The 17,342-nt window shown below is 42.8% G+C and overlaps 1 protein-coding gene across 1 annotated transcript; it reads left to right on the plus strand.

The window, feature by feature from the left end:
• The first annotated feature begins 1,332 nt into the window (after window positions 1-1,332).
• Window positions 1,333-12,410, plus strand: NEURL3 (neuralized E3 ubiquitin protein ligase 3). The gene is made up of 4 exons (XM_054998106.1): window positions 1,333-1,531; window positions 8,970-9,464; window positions 9,944-10,012; window positions 10,700-12,410. Exons 1-4 carry the CDS (start codon window positions 1,504-1,506, stop codon window positions 10,963-10,965), a joined length of 858 nt encoding a protein of 285 aa, XP_054854081.1. The 5' UTR covers window positions 1,333-1,503; the 3' UTR covers window positions 10,966-12,410.
• The last annotated feature ends 4,932 nt before the right edge of the window (window positions 12,411-17,342 follow it).

Consider the following 17,342-nt stretch of genomic DNA (forward strand, 5'->3'; position numbering starts at 1 on the left):
GTGGTCACTAAACTTAGTACATCCTTGGAATATGCAAATGTAAACATTTTTGTTTGAAATCCTTGGCTCACCATCAAAGCTAAATGTTGCTGTCCTCTTAATCTTTTTTTGTACAGTTAATGTAACGAGGTTTGAAAAAAAGAATGTTCTGATTCTTTAAAGAAGAAAAAAAATGCTTTTCCTTCATGGATAATATGCCTAATTTTTAAAGTGTAATTTTACATTTGATTTTTTCAAATGCAAAGTTATGCACATGTAATTTATTGAAAACTCCTTTGGATAATCCAGGAACATTTCTCTAATCAGGTGACTCTCCTAGACAAGTACAAATGTTTAATTTGTATAATGTTGGATGCGTGCCACTTTTCAATTGCCACACAGCACAGGAAAGAGATTACATCAGTTGTCGAGGAAGCGATCCATCTGCTTGACAGATCCTACCTCCCTTCCCACGGGTTCACCTGTCCCTGGAAATTTTCCATTCACTGCAGTGCCCGTCTGCAGGAAGTTTTGGGCTCTGCATCGGTTTAGTGCATTTGATACCATGGTGATTTCCCAGTTCAATGTTAGTCCCAATATGGTTTCTGATCTGGCAAAGGAATTCTTAGGGACAAACGTTGCCAACTCCATGTTTGGAAATTCCTGGAAATTTGGAGGGGATGGGGAGCGACCTCATCAGGGTATAATGCCATAGAACGCACCCTCTGAAGCATGCATTTTCTCCAGGGCACTAATCTCTGTAGTCTGGAGATCAGTTGTAAATCTGGGAGGTCTCTAGCCGCCACTTGGAGGTTGGCAACCCTCAGCTCAGATGCCTCAGCACCATCACGAAACTACAATCCCCATAATTCCTTGTAAAGAGGCATGAATGTACGCTTTGAACATTCCAGTTACTCGTTTAAAAGTATTAGTATCCTACAACTGAAACAAGCCAATCTAGAACCAATACAGAGAACTGATGGCTTCCCACCTGGCTGCAGGGGGAGCCTAAATCCAGAATGAAAATCACAAAAGTGAGGGTGGGGATGGGGTGGGTGAGAAGCCGACGATCCCCCCCATTTGAGCGCCCCAAGATCCATTGCTAGCTCAGCTTGTGGCCTCGAAGCAAGAAGCGCTGGATGGATCCCGCCGGGGCTGGAGGCGGAGCGGATGTTTTAAAAGCGCGCGCGCGCACACACACACACAAAACCACAAGCTAATGGAAATCCCCGAACGTAAAAGAAACCCGTGACCATTTTTTTAAAAGAAGCATAAACGATGATTAATATTTAACTCATGAAATTGCACAGGACGCGGTATAAAAACCCGATCCTTCTCCCGGCATGGCAACGGAGCCTTCAGACCCAACGTGAGAGACTGCTGGAGAAGGTCCTTAGTCCGCGGGCAAGGAAGACCAAAAAACAAAGCCAGAAGGAAAAGAAAGGAAAAAAGAAAAGGGGGAAAGGCGAGCGCCCCCTGCCCCACCGCAGAGCAGCAGACCAAAAGCAGCCCCCTTGGCCAGAGATGGGTACCCGCCTTAGCACTCTGTTTGGTAAGGAAGTTAGATTTTAAGGAGGGCTTCTGTCGGTTTCGTTATGATTAATTCAGAATACGCGCAGGCGGAGGAGGCTTTACAGACCAGCCGGTGGAGGGTGTGTCCCGCTCCAAGCTCAACTTCTGGGAGTGCAGCTGAAGCATCTCTGGTCTCCAGGGGCTCCGAAACGTTGGTGCTCTTTGCACTAAAAAAAGGCTACCGCTGCGGGCTTAACAATGCAATCCTAAACAGTTACTCAGTCTCGGCCCACTGATTTCAATGGGTCGAGGCTTGAGCGACTGCTTGGAATTGCGCTGTAACTGCACTCGTTTAACAAGACTCAGCTCCGAAGTAATTTTTTTTTAAATGCCTCCTTATGTGAACTGAGTGCTTTTTTTCCAGCCATCTGACCCACAAAATCTTATTTTATGGAATTTGTTGCCCCAAGATGCAGTGGTGGTTCGTGAGTTTTGATAAGGAGACGTTTAACTGAGGCTTATCAACAACTATTAACCTTGACTGCTAGATGGAACTCCCAAGTCCAGAGGCAGCATATCTCTAAATACCAGATACTGGGGAGAAACGATTCATTGACCATGCTGGGCTTGTGAGCACCTGGAGGTCTTCTTGGTTGGCTGCTGTAGGAATCAGGATGCTGGAACAGAGGGAGCATTTAATCCAGCAAGGCTTTTCTTCCAGACTGCAGCCTTGATTTGTTTTTTCCTTGTTTCTGGGGATCCTCTGATCATAGCACATTAAGGCAATTGTTTTACGCTGCAGGTTTTTATGCAGAACTTCCCCATGTGCGTGTTCTATCTTCCTTTACAGACTGTTCAGTTTGCCACATCCCCCCCACCCTTAAGCTAAGCAAAGTTGGCCTTGGTTAGTTATTAGATAGGAATCCTCCAGCGAAGACCAGAGTTGCTGAGGCAAGCAATAGCAAACCACCTCTGTTGGTCTCTTGCCTTGAAAACCCCAGCCAGGGTCACAATAAGTCAGTTATGACTTGATGGTATTTTCCTTCTCCACCCCCCACGTGTGTCGTAGCAATCTACTGAACACAGTCCATTTCCACACGTGCTGTTTCATTGTGTTGCTTTATCAATTACGGCCCTCCAAGCCCACCAGGGAATCATGCCTTGCGTATGTGTCTGGCCTGTGATTGGTTATCTGCTTTCCTGCGTTGGATGGTTGCTTTCATTGGCTGTGCTCTCCTTCCTTCCGTTTGTGAATGAAGGACAGTAGCTAGAGGTTTCCAGGTCTGGCAGGAGGGTTAGACTCAGCACTTACCTTTCTCATTTCCTTGTGGTGCGATGACATCACTTTTGGTGAGAAGTGCGGGCATGCTTACAGGGTGACATCACAATGACATCACTCCTGGGGGTGACTCAGGAGGCTTGTTCCCCCGCCTTTTCCCCTGCTGGCCAGGTGAGTGGTAGCAGGGGGCAGAGTGTGGGGGCAGGGGATCTCCCGCCCCCGCCCCCACCAGAGGGCCTCACAGACCTAACAGTAGCTAAAGAATTCAGCATAGCCGTGATCCTGGCCAGTCGCAGGACTAAAGGATGTTGCTTTGGAACATTATTGTTTAGAGCACCCTTATACTGTTTTGTCGTCCTGTTCTGTTCATCAATAAAGAATTTTGCTGTGTTTATAGTCCTTATGCCAAGATTGAATTCATTATTACTGTGCACAAACTTCATTCACAGAAAGTGGGTGGGTGGGTGGTTAATACTGAGGCAAATTCTGCTTCGGAATCACCTAACCACCGGTAAATCACCATTAATGCCCAGAAATGCTTTTGTGGTTGCATGTTTATTTGTAAATGATTAATCAGGAACTTTTAAATAGACTCAGTGCTCTCTTTTTTTCAAATGTACTGGTACTCATGTATACAGTTGCCCTGAATAGACCATTTACTGTGCTGGGGCAATTGCTGGTGGGTGTCCCTTTCATTGGTTGCTATGGAGGGCATGCTGGGCTGAAGGGGGGGCACAGGTGATAAGAAGCACCCTGAACAATAGCAAGTCAATGCTTCCCCTTTCTCTCTGGGAGATCCCACGTGCTTCCACAGACTCTTTAGATTGAATGTTGCAAAGGAAACTAGCATGCAGAGCTAGAAAATGGCTCCCAGGCACAGGGCTCAAGTGCGCTCTTACAAGGAACATTTCAGGTAGCCGAGAGGAGAGGACTGACTGCTTATTTCTGACATTCCTTTTGGCCATGCCAGTTTGTTTAGCGCATGTGCAGCGTATTGCTAGCAAGCGATTAAAAAAATGTTAACCACCCACCGTGCGCCAAAACAAAATGGCGAGATGGGTGAAGCAATGGGAAATGGCACAGGCATTACAGACAGGCAAAAACCAAAATCAAGCTGTCTCAGAAAAGAAAAAGATATGGGGGAAACGTTTCAGAAAGAAGGAGTGGGTAGGAATGCCACAAAGATGTGAGGGAATGAGGGGAGAAAACATGATAATGAAGGGAACTGAAACTGGAACACTACAGTTGTCTAGAAGATGCCCTTATTATAATTGTTGAGGAGGAATGTTATACTAGGGCATTGTAGCATGAGACCACATTTTCTGTGATATAAAGCACTGTTAAGATTTTTCCATCTAACAACGATCATTCTTCTGCTAAAAAGCTCTCTGAATCATCTTACAGATCTTCTTTCTCTTCCACCCAATTCATAAACAGAATGTATCATCCCCGTTCCTTCAAATATAATGTAGTGTAGTGTAGTGACAAGAATCACAAACTGTGACCCAGAAACCCCCCAGTTTACATTTTCAGTCCGGGGACCACTATTTTTAGTGACCGAAATATAAAAATAACTGTGACCCACTTGACAGAATTGTTGTGAGGATGACTGTTTTGAACACTCATAAAATGATACAGAAATGCTATTCTTCTCCTCTCCCCCCCGCCCCTTATCTTTCCTGGCAGGTCCATGACTGAAAAGGGGGTGGGGAAAACATAAGAGTCTGGGAAACAGTATATAACAAGTTGGGACTGTGGAAAATTCCATTGAGGAATGGTTCAAAGAAACCATTCTGAAACCAAGACCCTCCCCGCCCCCTCACCTCTTCAAACTGGAAAGGGGCAGCTTGAAGGATCCTTGGGAGCCCCCAGCCAAGAGTTTCCTTTACAGCAAAAGCCTGCTGCCTTCCCTTCAGGCTGTCAGAGCTAAACTACACAAGATGAATTACATGAAGACGCTCAAGAGAGACGCAATGTTAGCCGGGAGACGTAGTTTGAATTTCACCTATCTCTACAGAGGAGTCAAAGATCTCTTCTCAGAGGGTTTGTTAATAATTGACAGAGCCTTCAGGGAGGCAAAGAGGAAATTAACAAACCCTCTAAGCAGCAATCTTTGCAGGCTCTGTAGAGACGTGAAATGAACAAATGCTCTGTGGAGCGATCTCCGTACAGAGAGGTGAAATTCAAACTACGCTTCCCAGCTAACATTGTATCTCCCTTCCCTTGAGTGTCCTCATGTAATTCATCTCGTGTAGTTTTAATACCTCATTGAAGTCTCTTTGTTATCAATGGCAGCCCTTGGTACCGACATGTCAAGGGTAGGGGCAGGATGTTATCCCAACATCCTTTGGGGCCCATAAAAATTCTAACTTTGGCCCCATCCTCTTCCCCCTCCCATAGGCTTGTACTCAGGCTGTCTGAAGGAACCCTCTTTACCAATATTATAGCAATAAAGGTATGGGCGATTGTAACTGCCATCTCCATAAAACACACCTGGAATGTGGAACAAGACAAAGGCTGTATTCTTCGACCAGCACATAACATTGCACTTTAGAATTACAGCACTGTTGGGAAAGACTTATGAAGCTGTTAGGTTGAGATATAGCAGCTTAACTATTAATTGCCTGAGTCAGATCAATTAGTGAAAGTCATGCATGAGCACAGAGTAGAGGCAGCACTTTCATGAGGCAAGGTGAGACATCTGCCACAGGGATGGATGGCTGCTTAAAAGGGCAGCCATCCAGAGCTGACCCGCATGGGCACAACCCCCTGAGACATCTTCCTGTGTTGGGCTCATCATGAGACAGGGGCTACATAAGAGACCAACCTAGTACATTTTAAAGCCAATTGTTGTGATCACTGTCTGTACCACATAACTACAGTGCCATTAACAACACAGGACAGACACTCTCACTTTTTAAGCATAGGAATTTGTGCCTTGGCATGTATACCTGGTAGATAGCCCCACTGAATGCAAGATGTATCAATCTGGCATTATCAAGCAAGAAAATATTAATGTGTATACAATGAACCATTTCCAAACTGAAACTGAAAATAAACTCAACTGTGCAAAAAAAATATTCTGAAAATTTTTAATATTATGAAAGGGAGATCTGTGTCCACAAGTTCCTCATTCTTGCAAGGTCAGATTAGAAACGAATCCAAAAGTAGCAGCAGTGATCCAAGAACATAACATGTTCTTTAAGTATCTTACAACGCCCACAGCTTTACAGACAGAGAGAGCCACAAAAGGATGCTGGAATTTCTCCCTATGCTGAAATCAATTTTGTTAGCCTTTAAAGTACCGCTGAACTGTTCTGTTAAGAAAAAACACTATGAGACATCAATTGCTCAGATCAGTTTTATCAGTCATTTAATCTTCTAGGATGCAGATTCAAAATGGTCTTAATTAGAATTAAGCCAATTATAAGAGTTACATATGGTTTGCTAGTGGCAAAGAAAATCAATGCCCAATTGTGTTTTTTCCACAAAGTGAACTACCAAAGGAACCTCTATGTTCTTATTTCCAGTTTGCTCCCATAGTCGGAGATCTGAGCCTTGTCTTGCCATATAAATTGTGTGTTCATATTAAGACAAAAACAACCCAGGATTCAATTGCAATTTGAACAGCTTAGTTTTAACTGTCAACCAACCTGAGGACGTACAGATTCACGGATCCGAAGCACTTGAACACAACAGCCATTATACTTACAAGTATCCATCTGGAGTTGGGCATGACACCAGCATGGCAACTGTCCACACACCTTGGAATTTCATTTTTGATAGAGAAATAATGGTGAAAATTCCACGTGTGTGAGTGCAGGGGGAACCTTTAAAACAAATTAAGAATATGTGGCTATTGCTTGCCAATTTGTCTCAGTGCCTTTGTACTCTCTAGCCAAGATACTGGCAGGCAGAAGCTGCTCCATTTTTTAATAATCAGATGGATGTTGCATGCACACTGTTATTTTTATTTCTGTAAGAAAAAGGACTGGAGACTTACTTTTTATTAACTGAAAGCTGAAAATTCAGAGATAGAGCCTGCAATACCCTTACAGTTTGGTGTAGTGGTTAAGAGCGTGGGACTCTAATCTGGAGAACCGGGTTTGATTCCCTACTCCTCCACTTGAAGCCAGCTGGGTGACCTTGAGTCAGCCACAGCTTCTAGGAGCTCTCTCAGCCCCACCCACCTCACAGGGTGATTATTGTTTTGGGGATAATAATGACATACTTTGTAAACCGCTCTGAGTGGGCATTAAGTTGTCCTGAAGGGCGGTATATAAATTGAATGTTTATTATTATTATTATTATTATTATTATTATTATTATTATTATTATTACAGGGGCCAGGCCCACCGTGGCACTCGGCAACATTGTTCTTAGCGGACCCGCAGTGGCTTTGCAAGGTCTGAGGCAGAGAAGTCTTCTCCAAGCCCTACTACCACAATCTTTTAAGTGGATATGACAGTGGACAGGAGGTCGTGAAGTGGCCACTGGCTTTTACCTCATGATAAGAGCTTTCTCTGAAAAACAGCAAACTCCTTGTCATCAGCGGTTGAGTTTAGTAGCTTCTGTTTAGATTTGCTCCAACATACAAACAGCTCCCACAGGATTTATTTATACCCCATCTTTCTCCTCAGTGGAGATCCAAAGGGTCATACATCATTCTTCCTTCCTCCATTTTATCCTCCAAATTGCGTGAGGTGAATGAGGCTATGAGTGACTGGCCCAAGGTCACCCAGTGAGCTTCTTGGCAGGGTGGGAATTTGAACTTAGGTCTCCTGAATAGCAGTCCGACACTCTCCACTACATAACAATGGCTGCCTCTTACTATTGTGGAATGATAGGAATCTCTTGAGAATGCATTGTGAAGTTAATAGTGTGAAGCTATTTTTAATAAACTAATTGAATAATTAATCAAAACAGTACTTAATAATAGTGATCTGTAATTGGTTGACAGCCCTGGGGAACCCAGCCATAGGATGGAGGTCCAGAGAGTAAAGAACAGCTCATGTGTCCCTGAGTGAATTTTTTTCTCAGAGAAGCAACAGAATTTGAAAAATTTACAAGGTCAGAAAATTAAACTTTTGATCAAAACTGCACCTAGAAATTCAATGTAAGCATTCCAAATTATGATCTGCAGTTCACAATTGGCTCACAATGAATTTTAACATAAAATGGTTTTACTAATAGCACAGTACAACTTGGAAGAATGCAACAACATCCACATTGGGTTGTTGGTGTTGCAGCTATTTGGGTTTGTTTTTGTATGCAGCTGGCTCTACAAAAATAGCAATTTTTGGAAAATTGTGCTTGAGGTTGTATAAGAAAATGTTGAGCATTATTAACATTAGAGCCACTTATACATCTGCTTAATTTTGTAAAGTATGCTATATCTCAAAGTTTATACAGCTGGTATTAAATCAATTAATTGCTGCAGTATCTCTGAGAACACTGAGAAATACAAGCAGTTTAATCAATCCTGGAATAATTAGAAAATGCATAGGAGTTTACTACTTATTTGGCTAAGAGTTTATTAGTTTCCAAATTAAATTAATAATATTAAAAGGAGTCCAGAGTTTAACTATAATATACTGAATCCAGTTTATGTTATTGATATGTTTTGGAATAGCTTAATCTAATCCAATAATCAGGAATACTTGAATATTGGTTAAGTATAAACCATACAACCAAATTAAACTGAACAAAAAAAGGAACGGCTCTTTCAATCCTTGTGCAATTATTGATTCCCCCTGAATCGGTCAGTTTCATTTTTGCGTTCTTGTAACTGAGAATGTTTATCAAGGGTGTGTGATATCTGCAAATTAAACAGGCCAACTTCCATTTGGAGCCTTAGAATCAGGCATATTATCAACAGCTACATCTAGTAATAAACTCATGTTTTGCCATATTCTTTGTTTACAAATGTACATACACACCCACGTGCACCTATACACACTAGGCAGGTCAGTACTATGTGTATGCTACAATTCCACTGGGCACAGGATTTATCTTTCTCTAAGTCTCAACTTTTCATTAAAGAACCCCAATTATCACCACCAAAATATAGCTCCTGTGGTTACATAGATGAATAACACCTCTGTATTATTGAGTGAAGAGATTTTCAAGGAACTACCACTAAACAGAATGCGTGCCGTATCCTATCCCTTCATTTATATTATCCTTTTGTCTCCTAAAGGTGACTGCAACCGGGTTCCATATGTCCCACTTGTCTTCCATCCAGACACCAAAGGGTCCCAGATCATTCTAGATGCATCACAGTATATTGCCACCAGAGCAGCCACCTTCTGTGATGGTATTGTCTTCTCCAACAGGCCAATTAAAGTTAATGAGAAGGTGACACTAGAAATCCTAAAGGAAGATAGCAAATGGTTTGGTGGCTTACGGCTGGGCTTCACATCAGAGCATCCCTCCTTGATGGACTCCAGAGATTTGCCTCCATTTGCTTGCCCCAATCTGGTCAGACAAGGGAAGTGTTGGGCTGCTGTCTTACCAGATGAATATGGAAGTGAAGGCACAATTGTCAGCTTCTGGGTGGATGGCAAAGGCCGTGTTTTCTTCAGCATTGAACAAGAGTCTGGCTATTACTTACTGCTCGAAGGTGTCCCGGTCAAAAAGCCTCTCTGGGCAGTTATAGACATCTATGGAAGAACTAAAGCTATCCAGCTTCTAGGTAAGCACCTGATGTGTTAGACTGGCCAGTTTGCTGGTTTAGGAGAAGAGTCTCGTTCTGTTGTTTAGATGGCAGTTGCCAATTTTTTCAGCATGAGAAACCAGCCCTCTCGGGCCAAGTTGATTTCTTGACTTAAGCCACCTGCCTTCAACATGGCTCATGATTATTCCAGGTAGGGCTCCACAGTAGAGACAGCCATTTAATAAAAATTCATACATTACATTTTAAGATGTATCTCTCAATATCTAAAGCAGGAATACACAGGTGCAAGTTTGCAAGCATGAGAGCTTATAGGTATTTTAGTCAGGGAACTTGAATTGGCTGCATCTCCTTGTTAAGCATATGAGAGGATGTTGAATTAGCTGCTGCACGATGCCTGAAAAAAGTCCCGTTAGACGAGGAGCTTACGTTCGTTTAGGGGAAAGGATAAAGATTTAGCTGTGATCTGGTATCTGAACTTTCTCTTTCTGCCCCCATAGATCCCTCAAGACCAAAGACACATAGTTATGAGCCATGCCAATTGCTGTTGAATGCAAGTGAACAGAATGGTGAGTATCTGGAAAGAGCTTTGTGCAGGGAGCAAGTTTAGGCCACAACTCACCAGTATTCTTGAGGACACCATTTTACTATGCCTATCTATGTGAACGGCTGCATGTGCCATCCGCTGCTGGTATCAGGTAGTTTAGCCCTCCCTGACAAGGATCCCACAGGGAAAGGGTATATTGTTTATATGTAGAGTGCACTATGTATCCTATGAGGATCCTTACAACATGTAAACTTGCTGTCCACCCACAGTCTTTATAATGAGACTTCAGTGACTGGAAACCCATCTGCAGTTTTTTGGCACGTCACAGCCAAAAAGGGGCAGAGAAGCAGTGGAAGCCATTTGAGTATGGGGGGAAAGGAATGGCTGGGAGTTTACTTAGCATTAGCTAAAACCAGGATACAGCCATTGGGATGTGGTGCATGTGTGCACGCACATGCAACTTCTCCTTTGAAGATGTGAAGCAGAACTAGATGTTGGGCAGCCTGCTTGCTTCTACTATATCATGTTTGTAGATTTGTAAATAAACCAATATTGATAAGAGCATTAGTCTCCAGCTTGCATTCTCAACACAAGGAAACTTGAGTCTGCAGATGCCACCCCCCGATCATCCTGTCCTGAGTGGTAGCTGAAGTAGTACCTGTTTCGACATTGTGTTCCACTTTTTAATGAAATGTTCCTGTTTTTCTAGAGTCTGCATGCAGAAATTTATATAAAGAAAATAGCATCGGAAAAGAATGCGTTGTCTGCCTCTACCGCAAGGCCAACACAATAATGCTCCCTTGTTGCCACACTAACTTTTGCTTCTCCTGCTCCACAAGAATTCTCTATAGCAGCAGCGACTGCCCTTTGTGTCGGCAGAAAGTTGAGAAAATACTTCGTGTCTCTGCTTGGGCTGAGCAAGGAATCCCAGCAAAATGGCTGGGAGAAGCAAAGGACAGCCAACCTCCTCTATGACAAAAGTTTAATTCTGCCTATGTCCCTGTAACATTTCCATCTTGATGGAAACAAAAAAAAGCACAAAAGGCAGAGTTGACTGAAGGGAGCTCTAAACAATGAATAGAGTAGAATGGGCTGGTTTAAGAGACCTCCTCAATGCAAAGTTTCACCCGATCAACAGCCAAGGTGAGAGGGAAGAGTATGGAGAGCACGCTGGGGGAAAAAATCCTTTGCAGCTGAAAAACAGAGCACCACAGGCAGGTTTTAGAATGACTCCTAAAATACATTTTAAGACAAATGACAGGGGAAACAGAACTACTCATTCACTGTAACTGCTATTGAAAATATCCAAGAAAAACTGAGAAGATACCTTTACGGAAGATGCACTGCCTTTAGAGACGCCAATTGCCTGGAGAGAGTCTTAATGGGATGTTATTTACCTCTATGCCATGAAAAGCTTCACTTGCCTATTTCTACTCATTAAGCTTCTGTTGAAGGGGCAGAACACTTTCCTCCAAGCCTGTTGACAACTCTATTAATGGACAGCTTTTTCCTGAGAGAACGTACATTTTGCAAGCAAATCAAGGCAATTGGATTCTGCATTTCCTATTTACTTAAAAACACAAGCCACTTCAGCTGTCTTTTGGGGCAGATGTTAGACAGGCAGATACTACTGACCTTATTCATAATGTTCTTTGAAAGAGCTACCCTCCCAGTGCATGGAATAGAAAGATGAAGCCTTTGTGTGAGCGTGTGTGTTTTGCCCAAAATTAATACTAGACGATGAAGAAGTGGTGGAGTTCTTAGGAGATTCACAAGTTACTGAAGAGAGGAAACCACATGGGACCTGGAGAAAAAACACATTCAGCAGCAGAACAAAAGCCTTTACATGTCCCTGAAAAGCAGAAGACACCTACAGGGTTTGCCGCTATCCAGCAGAATGAGAAATTCCCCCCGAGCTGGCAGGAGAGACATAAGATTGCACAGCAATTCCATGTAGGAGAAAAGCAGATATTTCCCATCCTTTGTTAAAAGGAAAACAACCAGATCTAGCATTACAGGACAGGCCAAGGACACAAGGAGCGCAATTAAATGTATCATATCGTACTGGGAGAAATTGTGGGAGCAGGGGGAGTAAAGAAGCCGCACAGATAAAATGGCTACAGGGTGTCAGGTATGTGTTTGTTTGCCCCTGCTCTCATTCTTCTGCCTTTAACAGCAACCTGAAACATGGAAATCAAGTAGAATGATTTTTTTCCCAAGCATGGAGATTAGTGATAGGGAAAAGAATTCACCTACTATCTTTGTTACAGATCAGGCTGCTGTTAAAAGGGACACACACAGAATCAGTACAATATATTGTTCATTGCCTCGCCCAGGATTCTGTTTCTGGAAAGGCAGGCAACGATATAACAATATACCATCTGTCTTAATTTTGTTTATTTTGGTGGGGATGATTGTTTTAAAACTCTATTTAGTTTATATTGTATTTGCTTTTATACTTTTCATTTTCTAGAAAGTTATGAAATAAAATACATACAGTGTGTTTTGTATTCTGCGGTTTGAACTGAGTGACAAGACGAAGGTTAGCTGCTGTGTTGTGGAGTTGTTACAAAGTCATAACTTCAGCGATGAGTTACACCAAGCTCATTCTTCCATGCTTAACAGGAAATACTGACTGAAACAGACTAAATGTAAGAAAAGTCCTTCCTGAATCAATGGAAATGTCAGCCTGTTTCTAATGGGTCCAGATATCCCAAAGCAAGGCATGAAGGACAAACAACTTTCCTTATTCCTCAAACAAATCCGCACTATGCAACTAGTAACAAGACTTAATACTTCTTCGCAGGGCTGGAGGGGTTTTTTGCTTTTAAAAAACCCTTTCAAAATAGCTTATGATAAAACCATTAAGCCATTACCAATTACCATTTCACACATCAACTCACACATGTGAAGCTACCTTATGTACTTGATGGCTCTCCAGAGTCTCAGGTTGAGGTCTTTCACATCGCCTCTTAACTACAGACACTGGGGATTGAACCTGGGGCCTTCTGGATTCCAGACAGACACTCTGTCACTGAGCCACGACCCCTTGGTATGATCAGACCTGCCTGCTGCTGCCTCCTTGAAAGGAATCTTTTATTCTTGGTCCACCTCCCTCAAGCCATCATTCAGCAGCAGGGGAAGAACATAGTCCCTTGCATGGACTAACAAACAGCTCAGTTGTATAGTACTGCAGTTATCTTGTTTCATCATAATAGCATGGTTTTATTATTTTATTGTAAGAATCTGATTTGCCATTTTTGTTGCCCATTAACTGAGCAGAGGTTAGACAACATGAGGGGAGGACTGGGAAGAAAAGTCCGCCCACAGAAAATTAAGTATAAGGGTCTGGAAGCGTATCTACTTCCATTATGCAAAATTAGTTGTGAAATAGGAGGTATAAGGTTACATTTTGCAGTATTTAGGCCTGGTACACACCTGCAGCAGAAGGTGGTGGCAGAGTGCCAAGGTAGTCAAAGGGACTGAACATCTTTAGATGCAAGAGAGAGATTACATCCTTCACAGTTCTCATACATTAATCATTCGCTGTAAGTGGAGAACTGGACAGCAGACAGAAGGCTAAGTTAGAGCTATTCTCTTTGATGTGCTTTTTTTAATTTGAAGGGAGACTCAGATTCAAATTTCCACTCTGTTGTAGAAACTTACTAGGTGACTGGGCCAGTTACTCTACCAGCATAAGATACCTTATAGGGTTGATGAAATGAAGAGAGGCATGAAGTTATAAGCGGCTTTTGGTCCTCTCCCCATTACTGAGAAAAACTGTGTATAAATATCTAAATAAATAAATATGATTCCCCATCCCCCATTGGTACTTATACTTTTAAGTTGAAAGCATGGTTAGTATGATCACTTGAGTAAGTTTCCTCAATAACTCCATCTAGAGGTGTGCACCAAAAATAAAGGGGGGGGGGGGTAAATCTGATTGTTTTTCTAAAAAAACCCCCCAAATCTGAAGTGGGGGGGGGATCAGAATTCCCTGAATTCCAAATTAATTCTTCAATTTGATTTGGCTATTTCTGAAAAATCTGGCCATTGTTTTCTGTGGAAAAAAATCACTTTGGGGGCTATCTTACCTCAACAGAGCCAGTGTCATTCACAGCAGCCGGGCACTGGGTTCAGCCAGTGGGGAAACACCACAGAACAAAGCATTACCCTGCCACATGCACAAGGCGTTCCTTTGCGTCAGTTTGCTCCTGTTGGGCTAAGTTGCAACAGTGCCCCTTGCTTCAGTTTGGTTTGGGTGGAATGGATGTGATTCTCTCATGTGATGTTGGTCCTCTTGCTTCAGAGGTTTGGTTCAGAGGAGATTCCATTCCCTTGCTTCAGCTTGGGCTCTCTCTGGGATGAGCTCAGCTTGCATTTGAGAGTGTGCCTTGGCCATGGCAGCCTTGCCCCGATGTGTTACTGCAGTGGAAGTCAGCTTTGACTTTCCCCCATAGGAAACAATGAAGTGACTGGAGGCACCTTGTTCAGGGGGCCATAGAATTGGCCCCGAGTTTAATCTTCCTGAAACTTGGTGGTGGGGCCTTGAGAGGACAGTCAGGAGTAGGCTCCCCTGCAAATTTGGTGGAGTTTGCTTGAAAAATGCCACCCCCAGACTCTTGGGGGGGGTGGTATTTAGAGGACAGTCAGCAGTAGATTCTCTCCAACTTTGGTGAAGTTTGGTTGAAAAATGACACACACACCCCAGCCCACTAAACAGCTCCCAGAGTTATTTTCCCATAGAAAACAATGCCCAAATGCTACTGAATTTTTAGTGAAAATTCAGTAAAAATTCTGAATACCTGGAAATTCAGTATTTTAATCTGAATTCCAAACCGAACTGTACGCCCGTGAGTATGAACTACTCTGAAAGGAAGTTTCCAGAGACAAACATGCCTTCAGCTTTTAAGCAGAGCTAACAAGATGAGTCACACAAGGTTTTACAAGATGAAGGTTATAAGCTGACAAGTTAAATACAAAGCACTATTGGCAACCTACAGAAATGAGATCATAAACACATGTGGAAATTTACTCTGAGACAGTGATAAAGATCACATGGACTCTTATGCTAATGTTCACATTCTATTCTGAATATGGCCAAAATTTAGGGGAATGGGGCGTTTCTCATAGATCCCATTTCCCCCCATGTACATCAAGCCTGTGTGGATCACAGGGAATAACAGATTTGCCAATGCCTATGTCAAGAGAATGTTTTTGCTTGTAGAGCTATTCTAGAGCCCTGGGCATGAAAGTTCACGTTTGTTCATTCTACCGACAGAGGGCCCTTTGTCAAGGCAATTTCAAGAACCATGACAGGAAATATCAATTTGAATAGACTAGCACAGATTAGATAAAGGGGCAGAGCAATTAAGAGAAAGGGCGGGAAGCCCTAGTAGGATTAGATAATCATAGCTGAAAAGCAAAAAAGGAAGCTAACATTTAGATTAAAAAATCAGAACAGAAATTAAAACCAGGTAGAAAGGATGAGCCAAATGAAAAAAAGGTGCCTGCCCAATCCGGAGAGTTAGGCTGATTCCGCACACGTTGGATAATGCACTTTCAATGCACTTTATCAATCGTTTGAGGTGGATTTTTTGTTCCGCACACGAAAAAATCCGTTCCAAATGATCTATAAAGAGGATTGGAGGTGCATTATCCAACATGTGCGGAATCACTCTTACACTGGAATTCTTGTATGTTATAAGCAGCCTATGTAACTCACTAGCTAGCACGATCATATAGAGAGAACCAAAACAAGCTGCAAAATAAAGTGTCAGCTCTACCACCAGATGCATAAAAAACTCAGCAATCCCATCATCAAATGCCTCGCCTAACTCGAAATCACCAATAAGTAGCAGTTATTAATGGAACTTGCCACATATAAGAACATAAGAACATAAGCAAAGCCATGTTGGATCAGGCCAGTGGCCCATCCAGTCCAACATTCTGTCACACACAGTGGCTAGAAATCCAGTGCCATCTAAAGGACTGTCAGTGAGGCCAGGACACCAGAAGCCCTCCCACTGCCTTCCTTCCAGCACCAAGACAACAGAGCACCACCTCCCCACAAAGAGAATACCATCTATCTCCTGTGGCTAATAGCCACTGATGGACCTCTGCTCCATATATTTGTCCAGTCCCCTCTTGAAGCTGGCAATGCTTGTAGCTGCCACCACCTCCTGTGGCAACGAATTCCATGTGTTTATCACCCTTTGTGTAAAGTAGTATTTTCTTCTATCTGTTCTAACCCGACTGCTCAATAATTTCATAGAGTGCCCACGAGTTCTTGTATTGTGAGAAAGGGAGAAAAACACATCTTTCTCGACCTTCTCTAACCCGTGCATTATCTTGTAAACCTCTATCATGTCTCCCCTCAGTCGTCTTTTCTCCAGGCTAAAGAGCCCCAAGCGCCTCAATCTTTCCTCATAGGGAAAGTGTTCCAACCCTTTAATCATTTTAGTTGCCCTTCTCTGTACTTTTTCCAGTGCTATGATATCTTTTTTAAGGTGTGGCGACCAGAACTGTACACAGTACTCCAAATGAGGCCTCACCATCGATTTATACAGAGGCATTATGATACCAGCTGATTTGTTTTCAATCCCTTTCCTAATAACCCCTAGCATAGCATTAGCTTTTTTTATGGCAGTCGCACACTGTGCTGACGTTTTTAGTGAGTTATCTATCATGACTCCAAGATCTCTCTCTTGGTCAGTCTCCGCCAGTTCAGACCCCATCAACTTGTATTTATATTTTGGATTTTTGGTTCCAATGTGCATTACTTTGCACTTGGCTACATTGAACCTCATTTGCCACATGGATGCCCACTCTTCTAGCCTCGACAGATCCCTTTGGAGTGCCTCACAATCCTCTCTGGCTTTCACCACCCTGAACAATTTCGTGTCATCTGCAAATTTAGCCACTTCACTGCTTAATCCCAATTCCAAATCATTAATAAACAAGTTAAAAAGCATTGGACCCAATACCGACCCCTGTGGCACCCCACTGCTCACCACCCTCCACTGTGAGAAGTGCCCGTTTATGCTCACTCTCTGTTTCCTATTAATTAGCCAGTTTTCGATCCACAAGAGGACTTGGCCCTTTATCCCATAGCTACTGAGCTTACTTAGGAGCCTTTGATGAGGAACTTTGTCAAAAGCTTTCTGGAAGTCAAGATAAACAATATCTATCGGGTCTCCCTTGTCCACTTGTTTGTTCACTCCCTCAAAGAACTCTAACAGATTGGTGAGACAAGATCTTCCCTTACAGAACCCATGCTGAGTTTTCCTCATCAGCTTTTGGTCATCAATGTGCCCACTAATTTTATTTTTGATAATAGTTTCCACCAACTT

This window comes from Eublepharis macularius, chromosome 14 (genome assembly GCF_028583425.1).
Source record: "Eublepharis macularius isolate TG4126 chromosome 14, MPM_Emac_v1.0, whole genome shotgun sequence".
Classification (NCBI taxonomy): domain Eukaryota; kingdom Metazoa; phylum Chordata; class Lepidosauria; order Squamata; family Eublepharidae; genus Eublepharis; species Eublepharis macularius.

Coding starts and splice junctions, on each gene's coding strand:
- NEURL3 (XM_054998106.1), top strand. CDS start 1,504: ATGGGTACCCGCCTTAGCACTCTGTTTG. Junction 1,532..8,969: donor CCGCCTTAGCACTCTGTTTG/GTAAGGAAGTTA, acceptor TGTCTCCTAAAG/GTGACTGCAACCGGGTTCCA. Junction 10,013..10,699: donor GAATGCAAGTGAACAGAATG/GTGAGTATCTGG, acceptor CTGTTTTTCTAG/AGTCTGCATGCAGAAATTTA.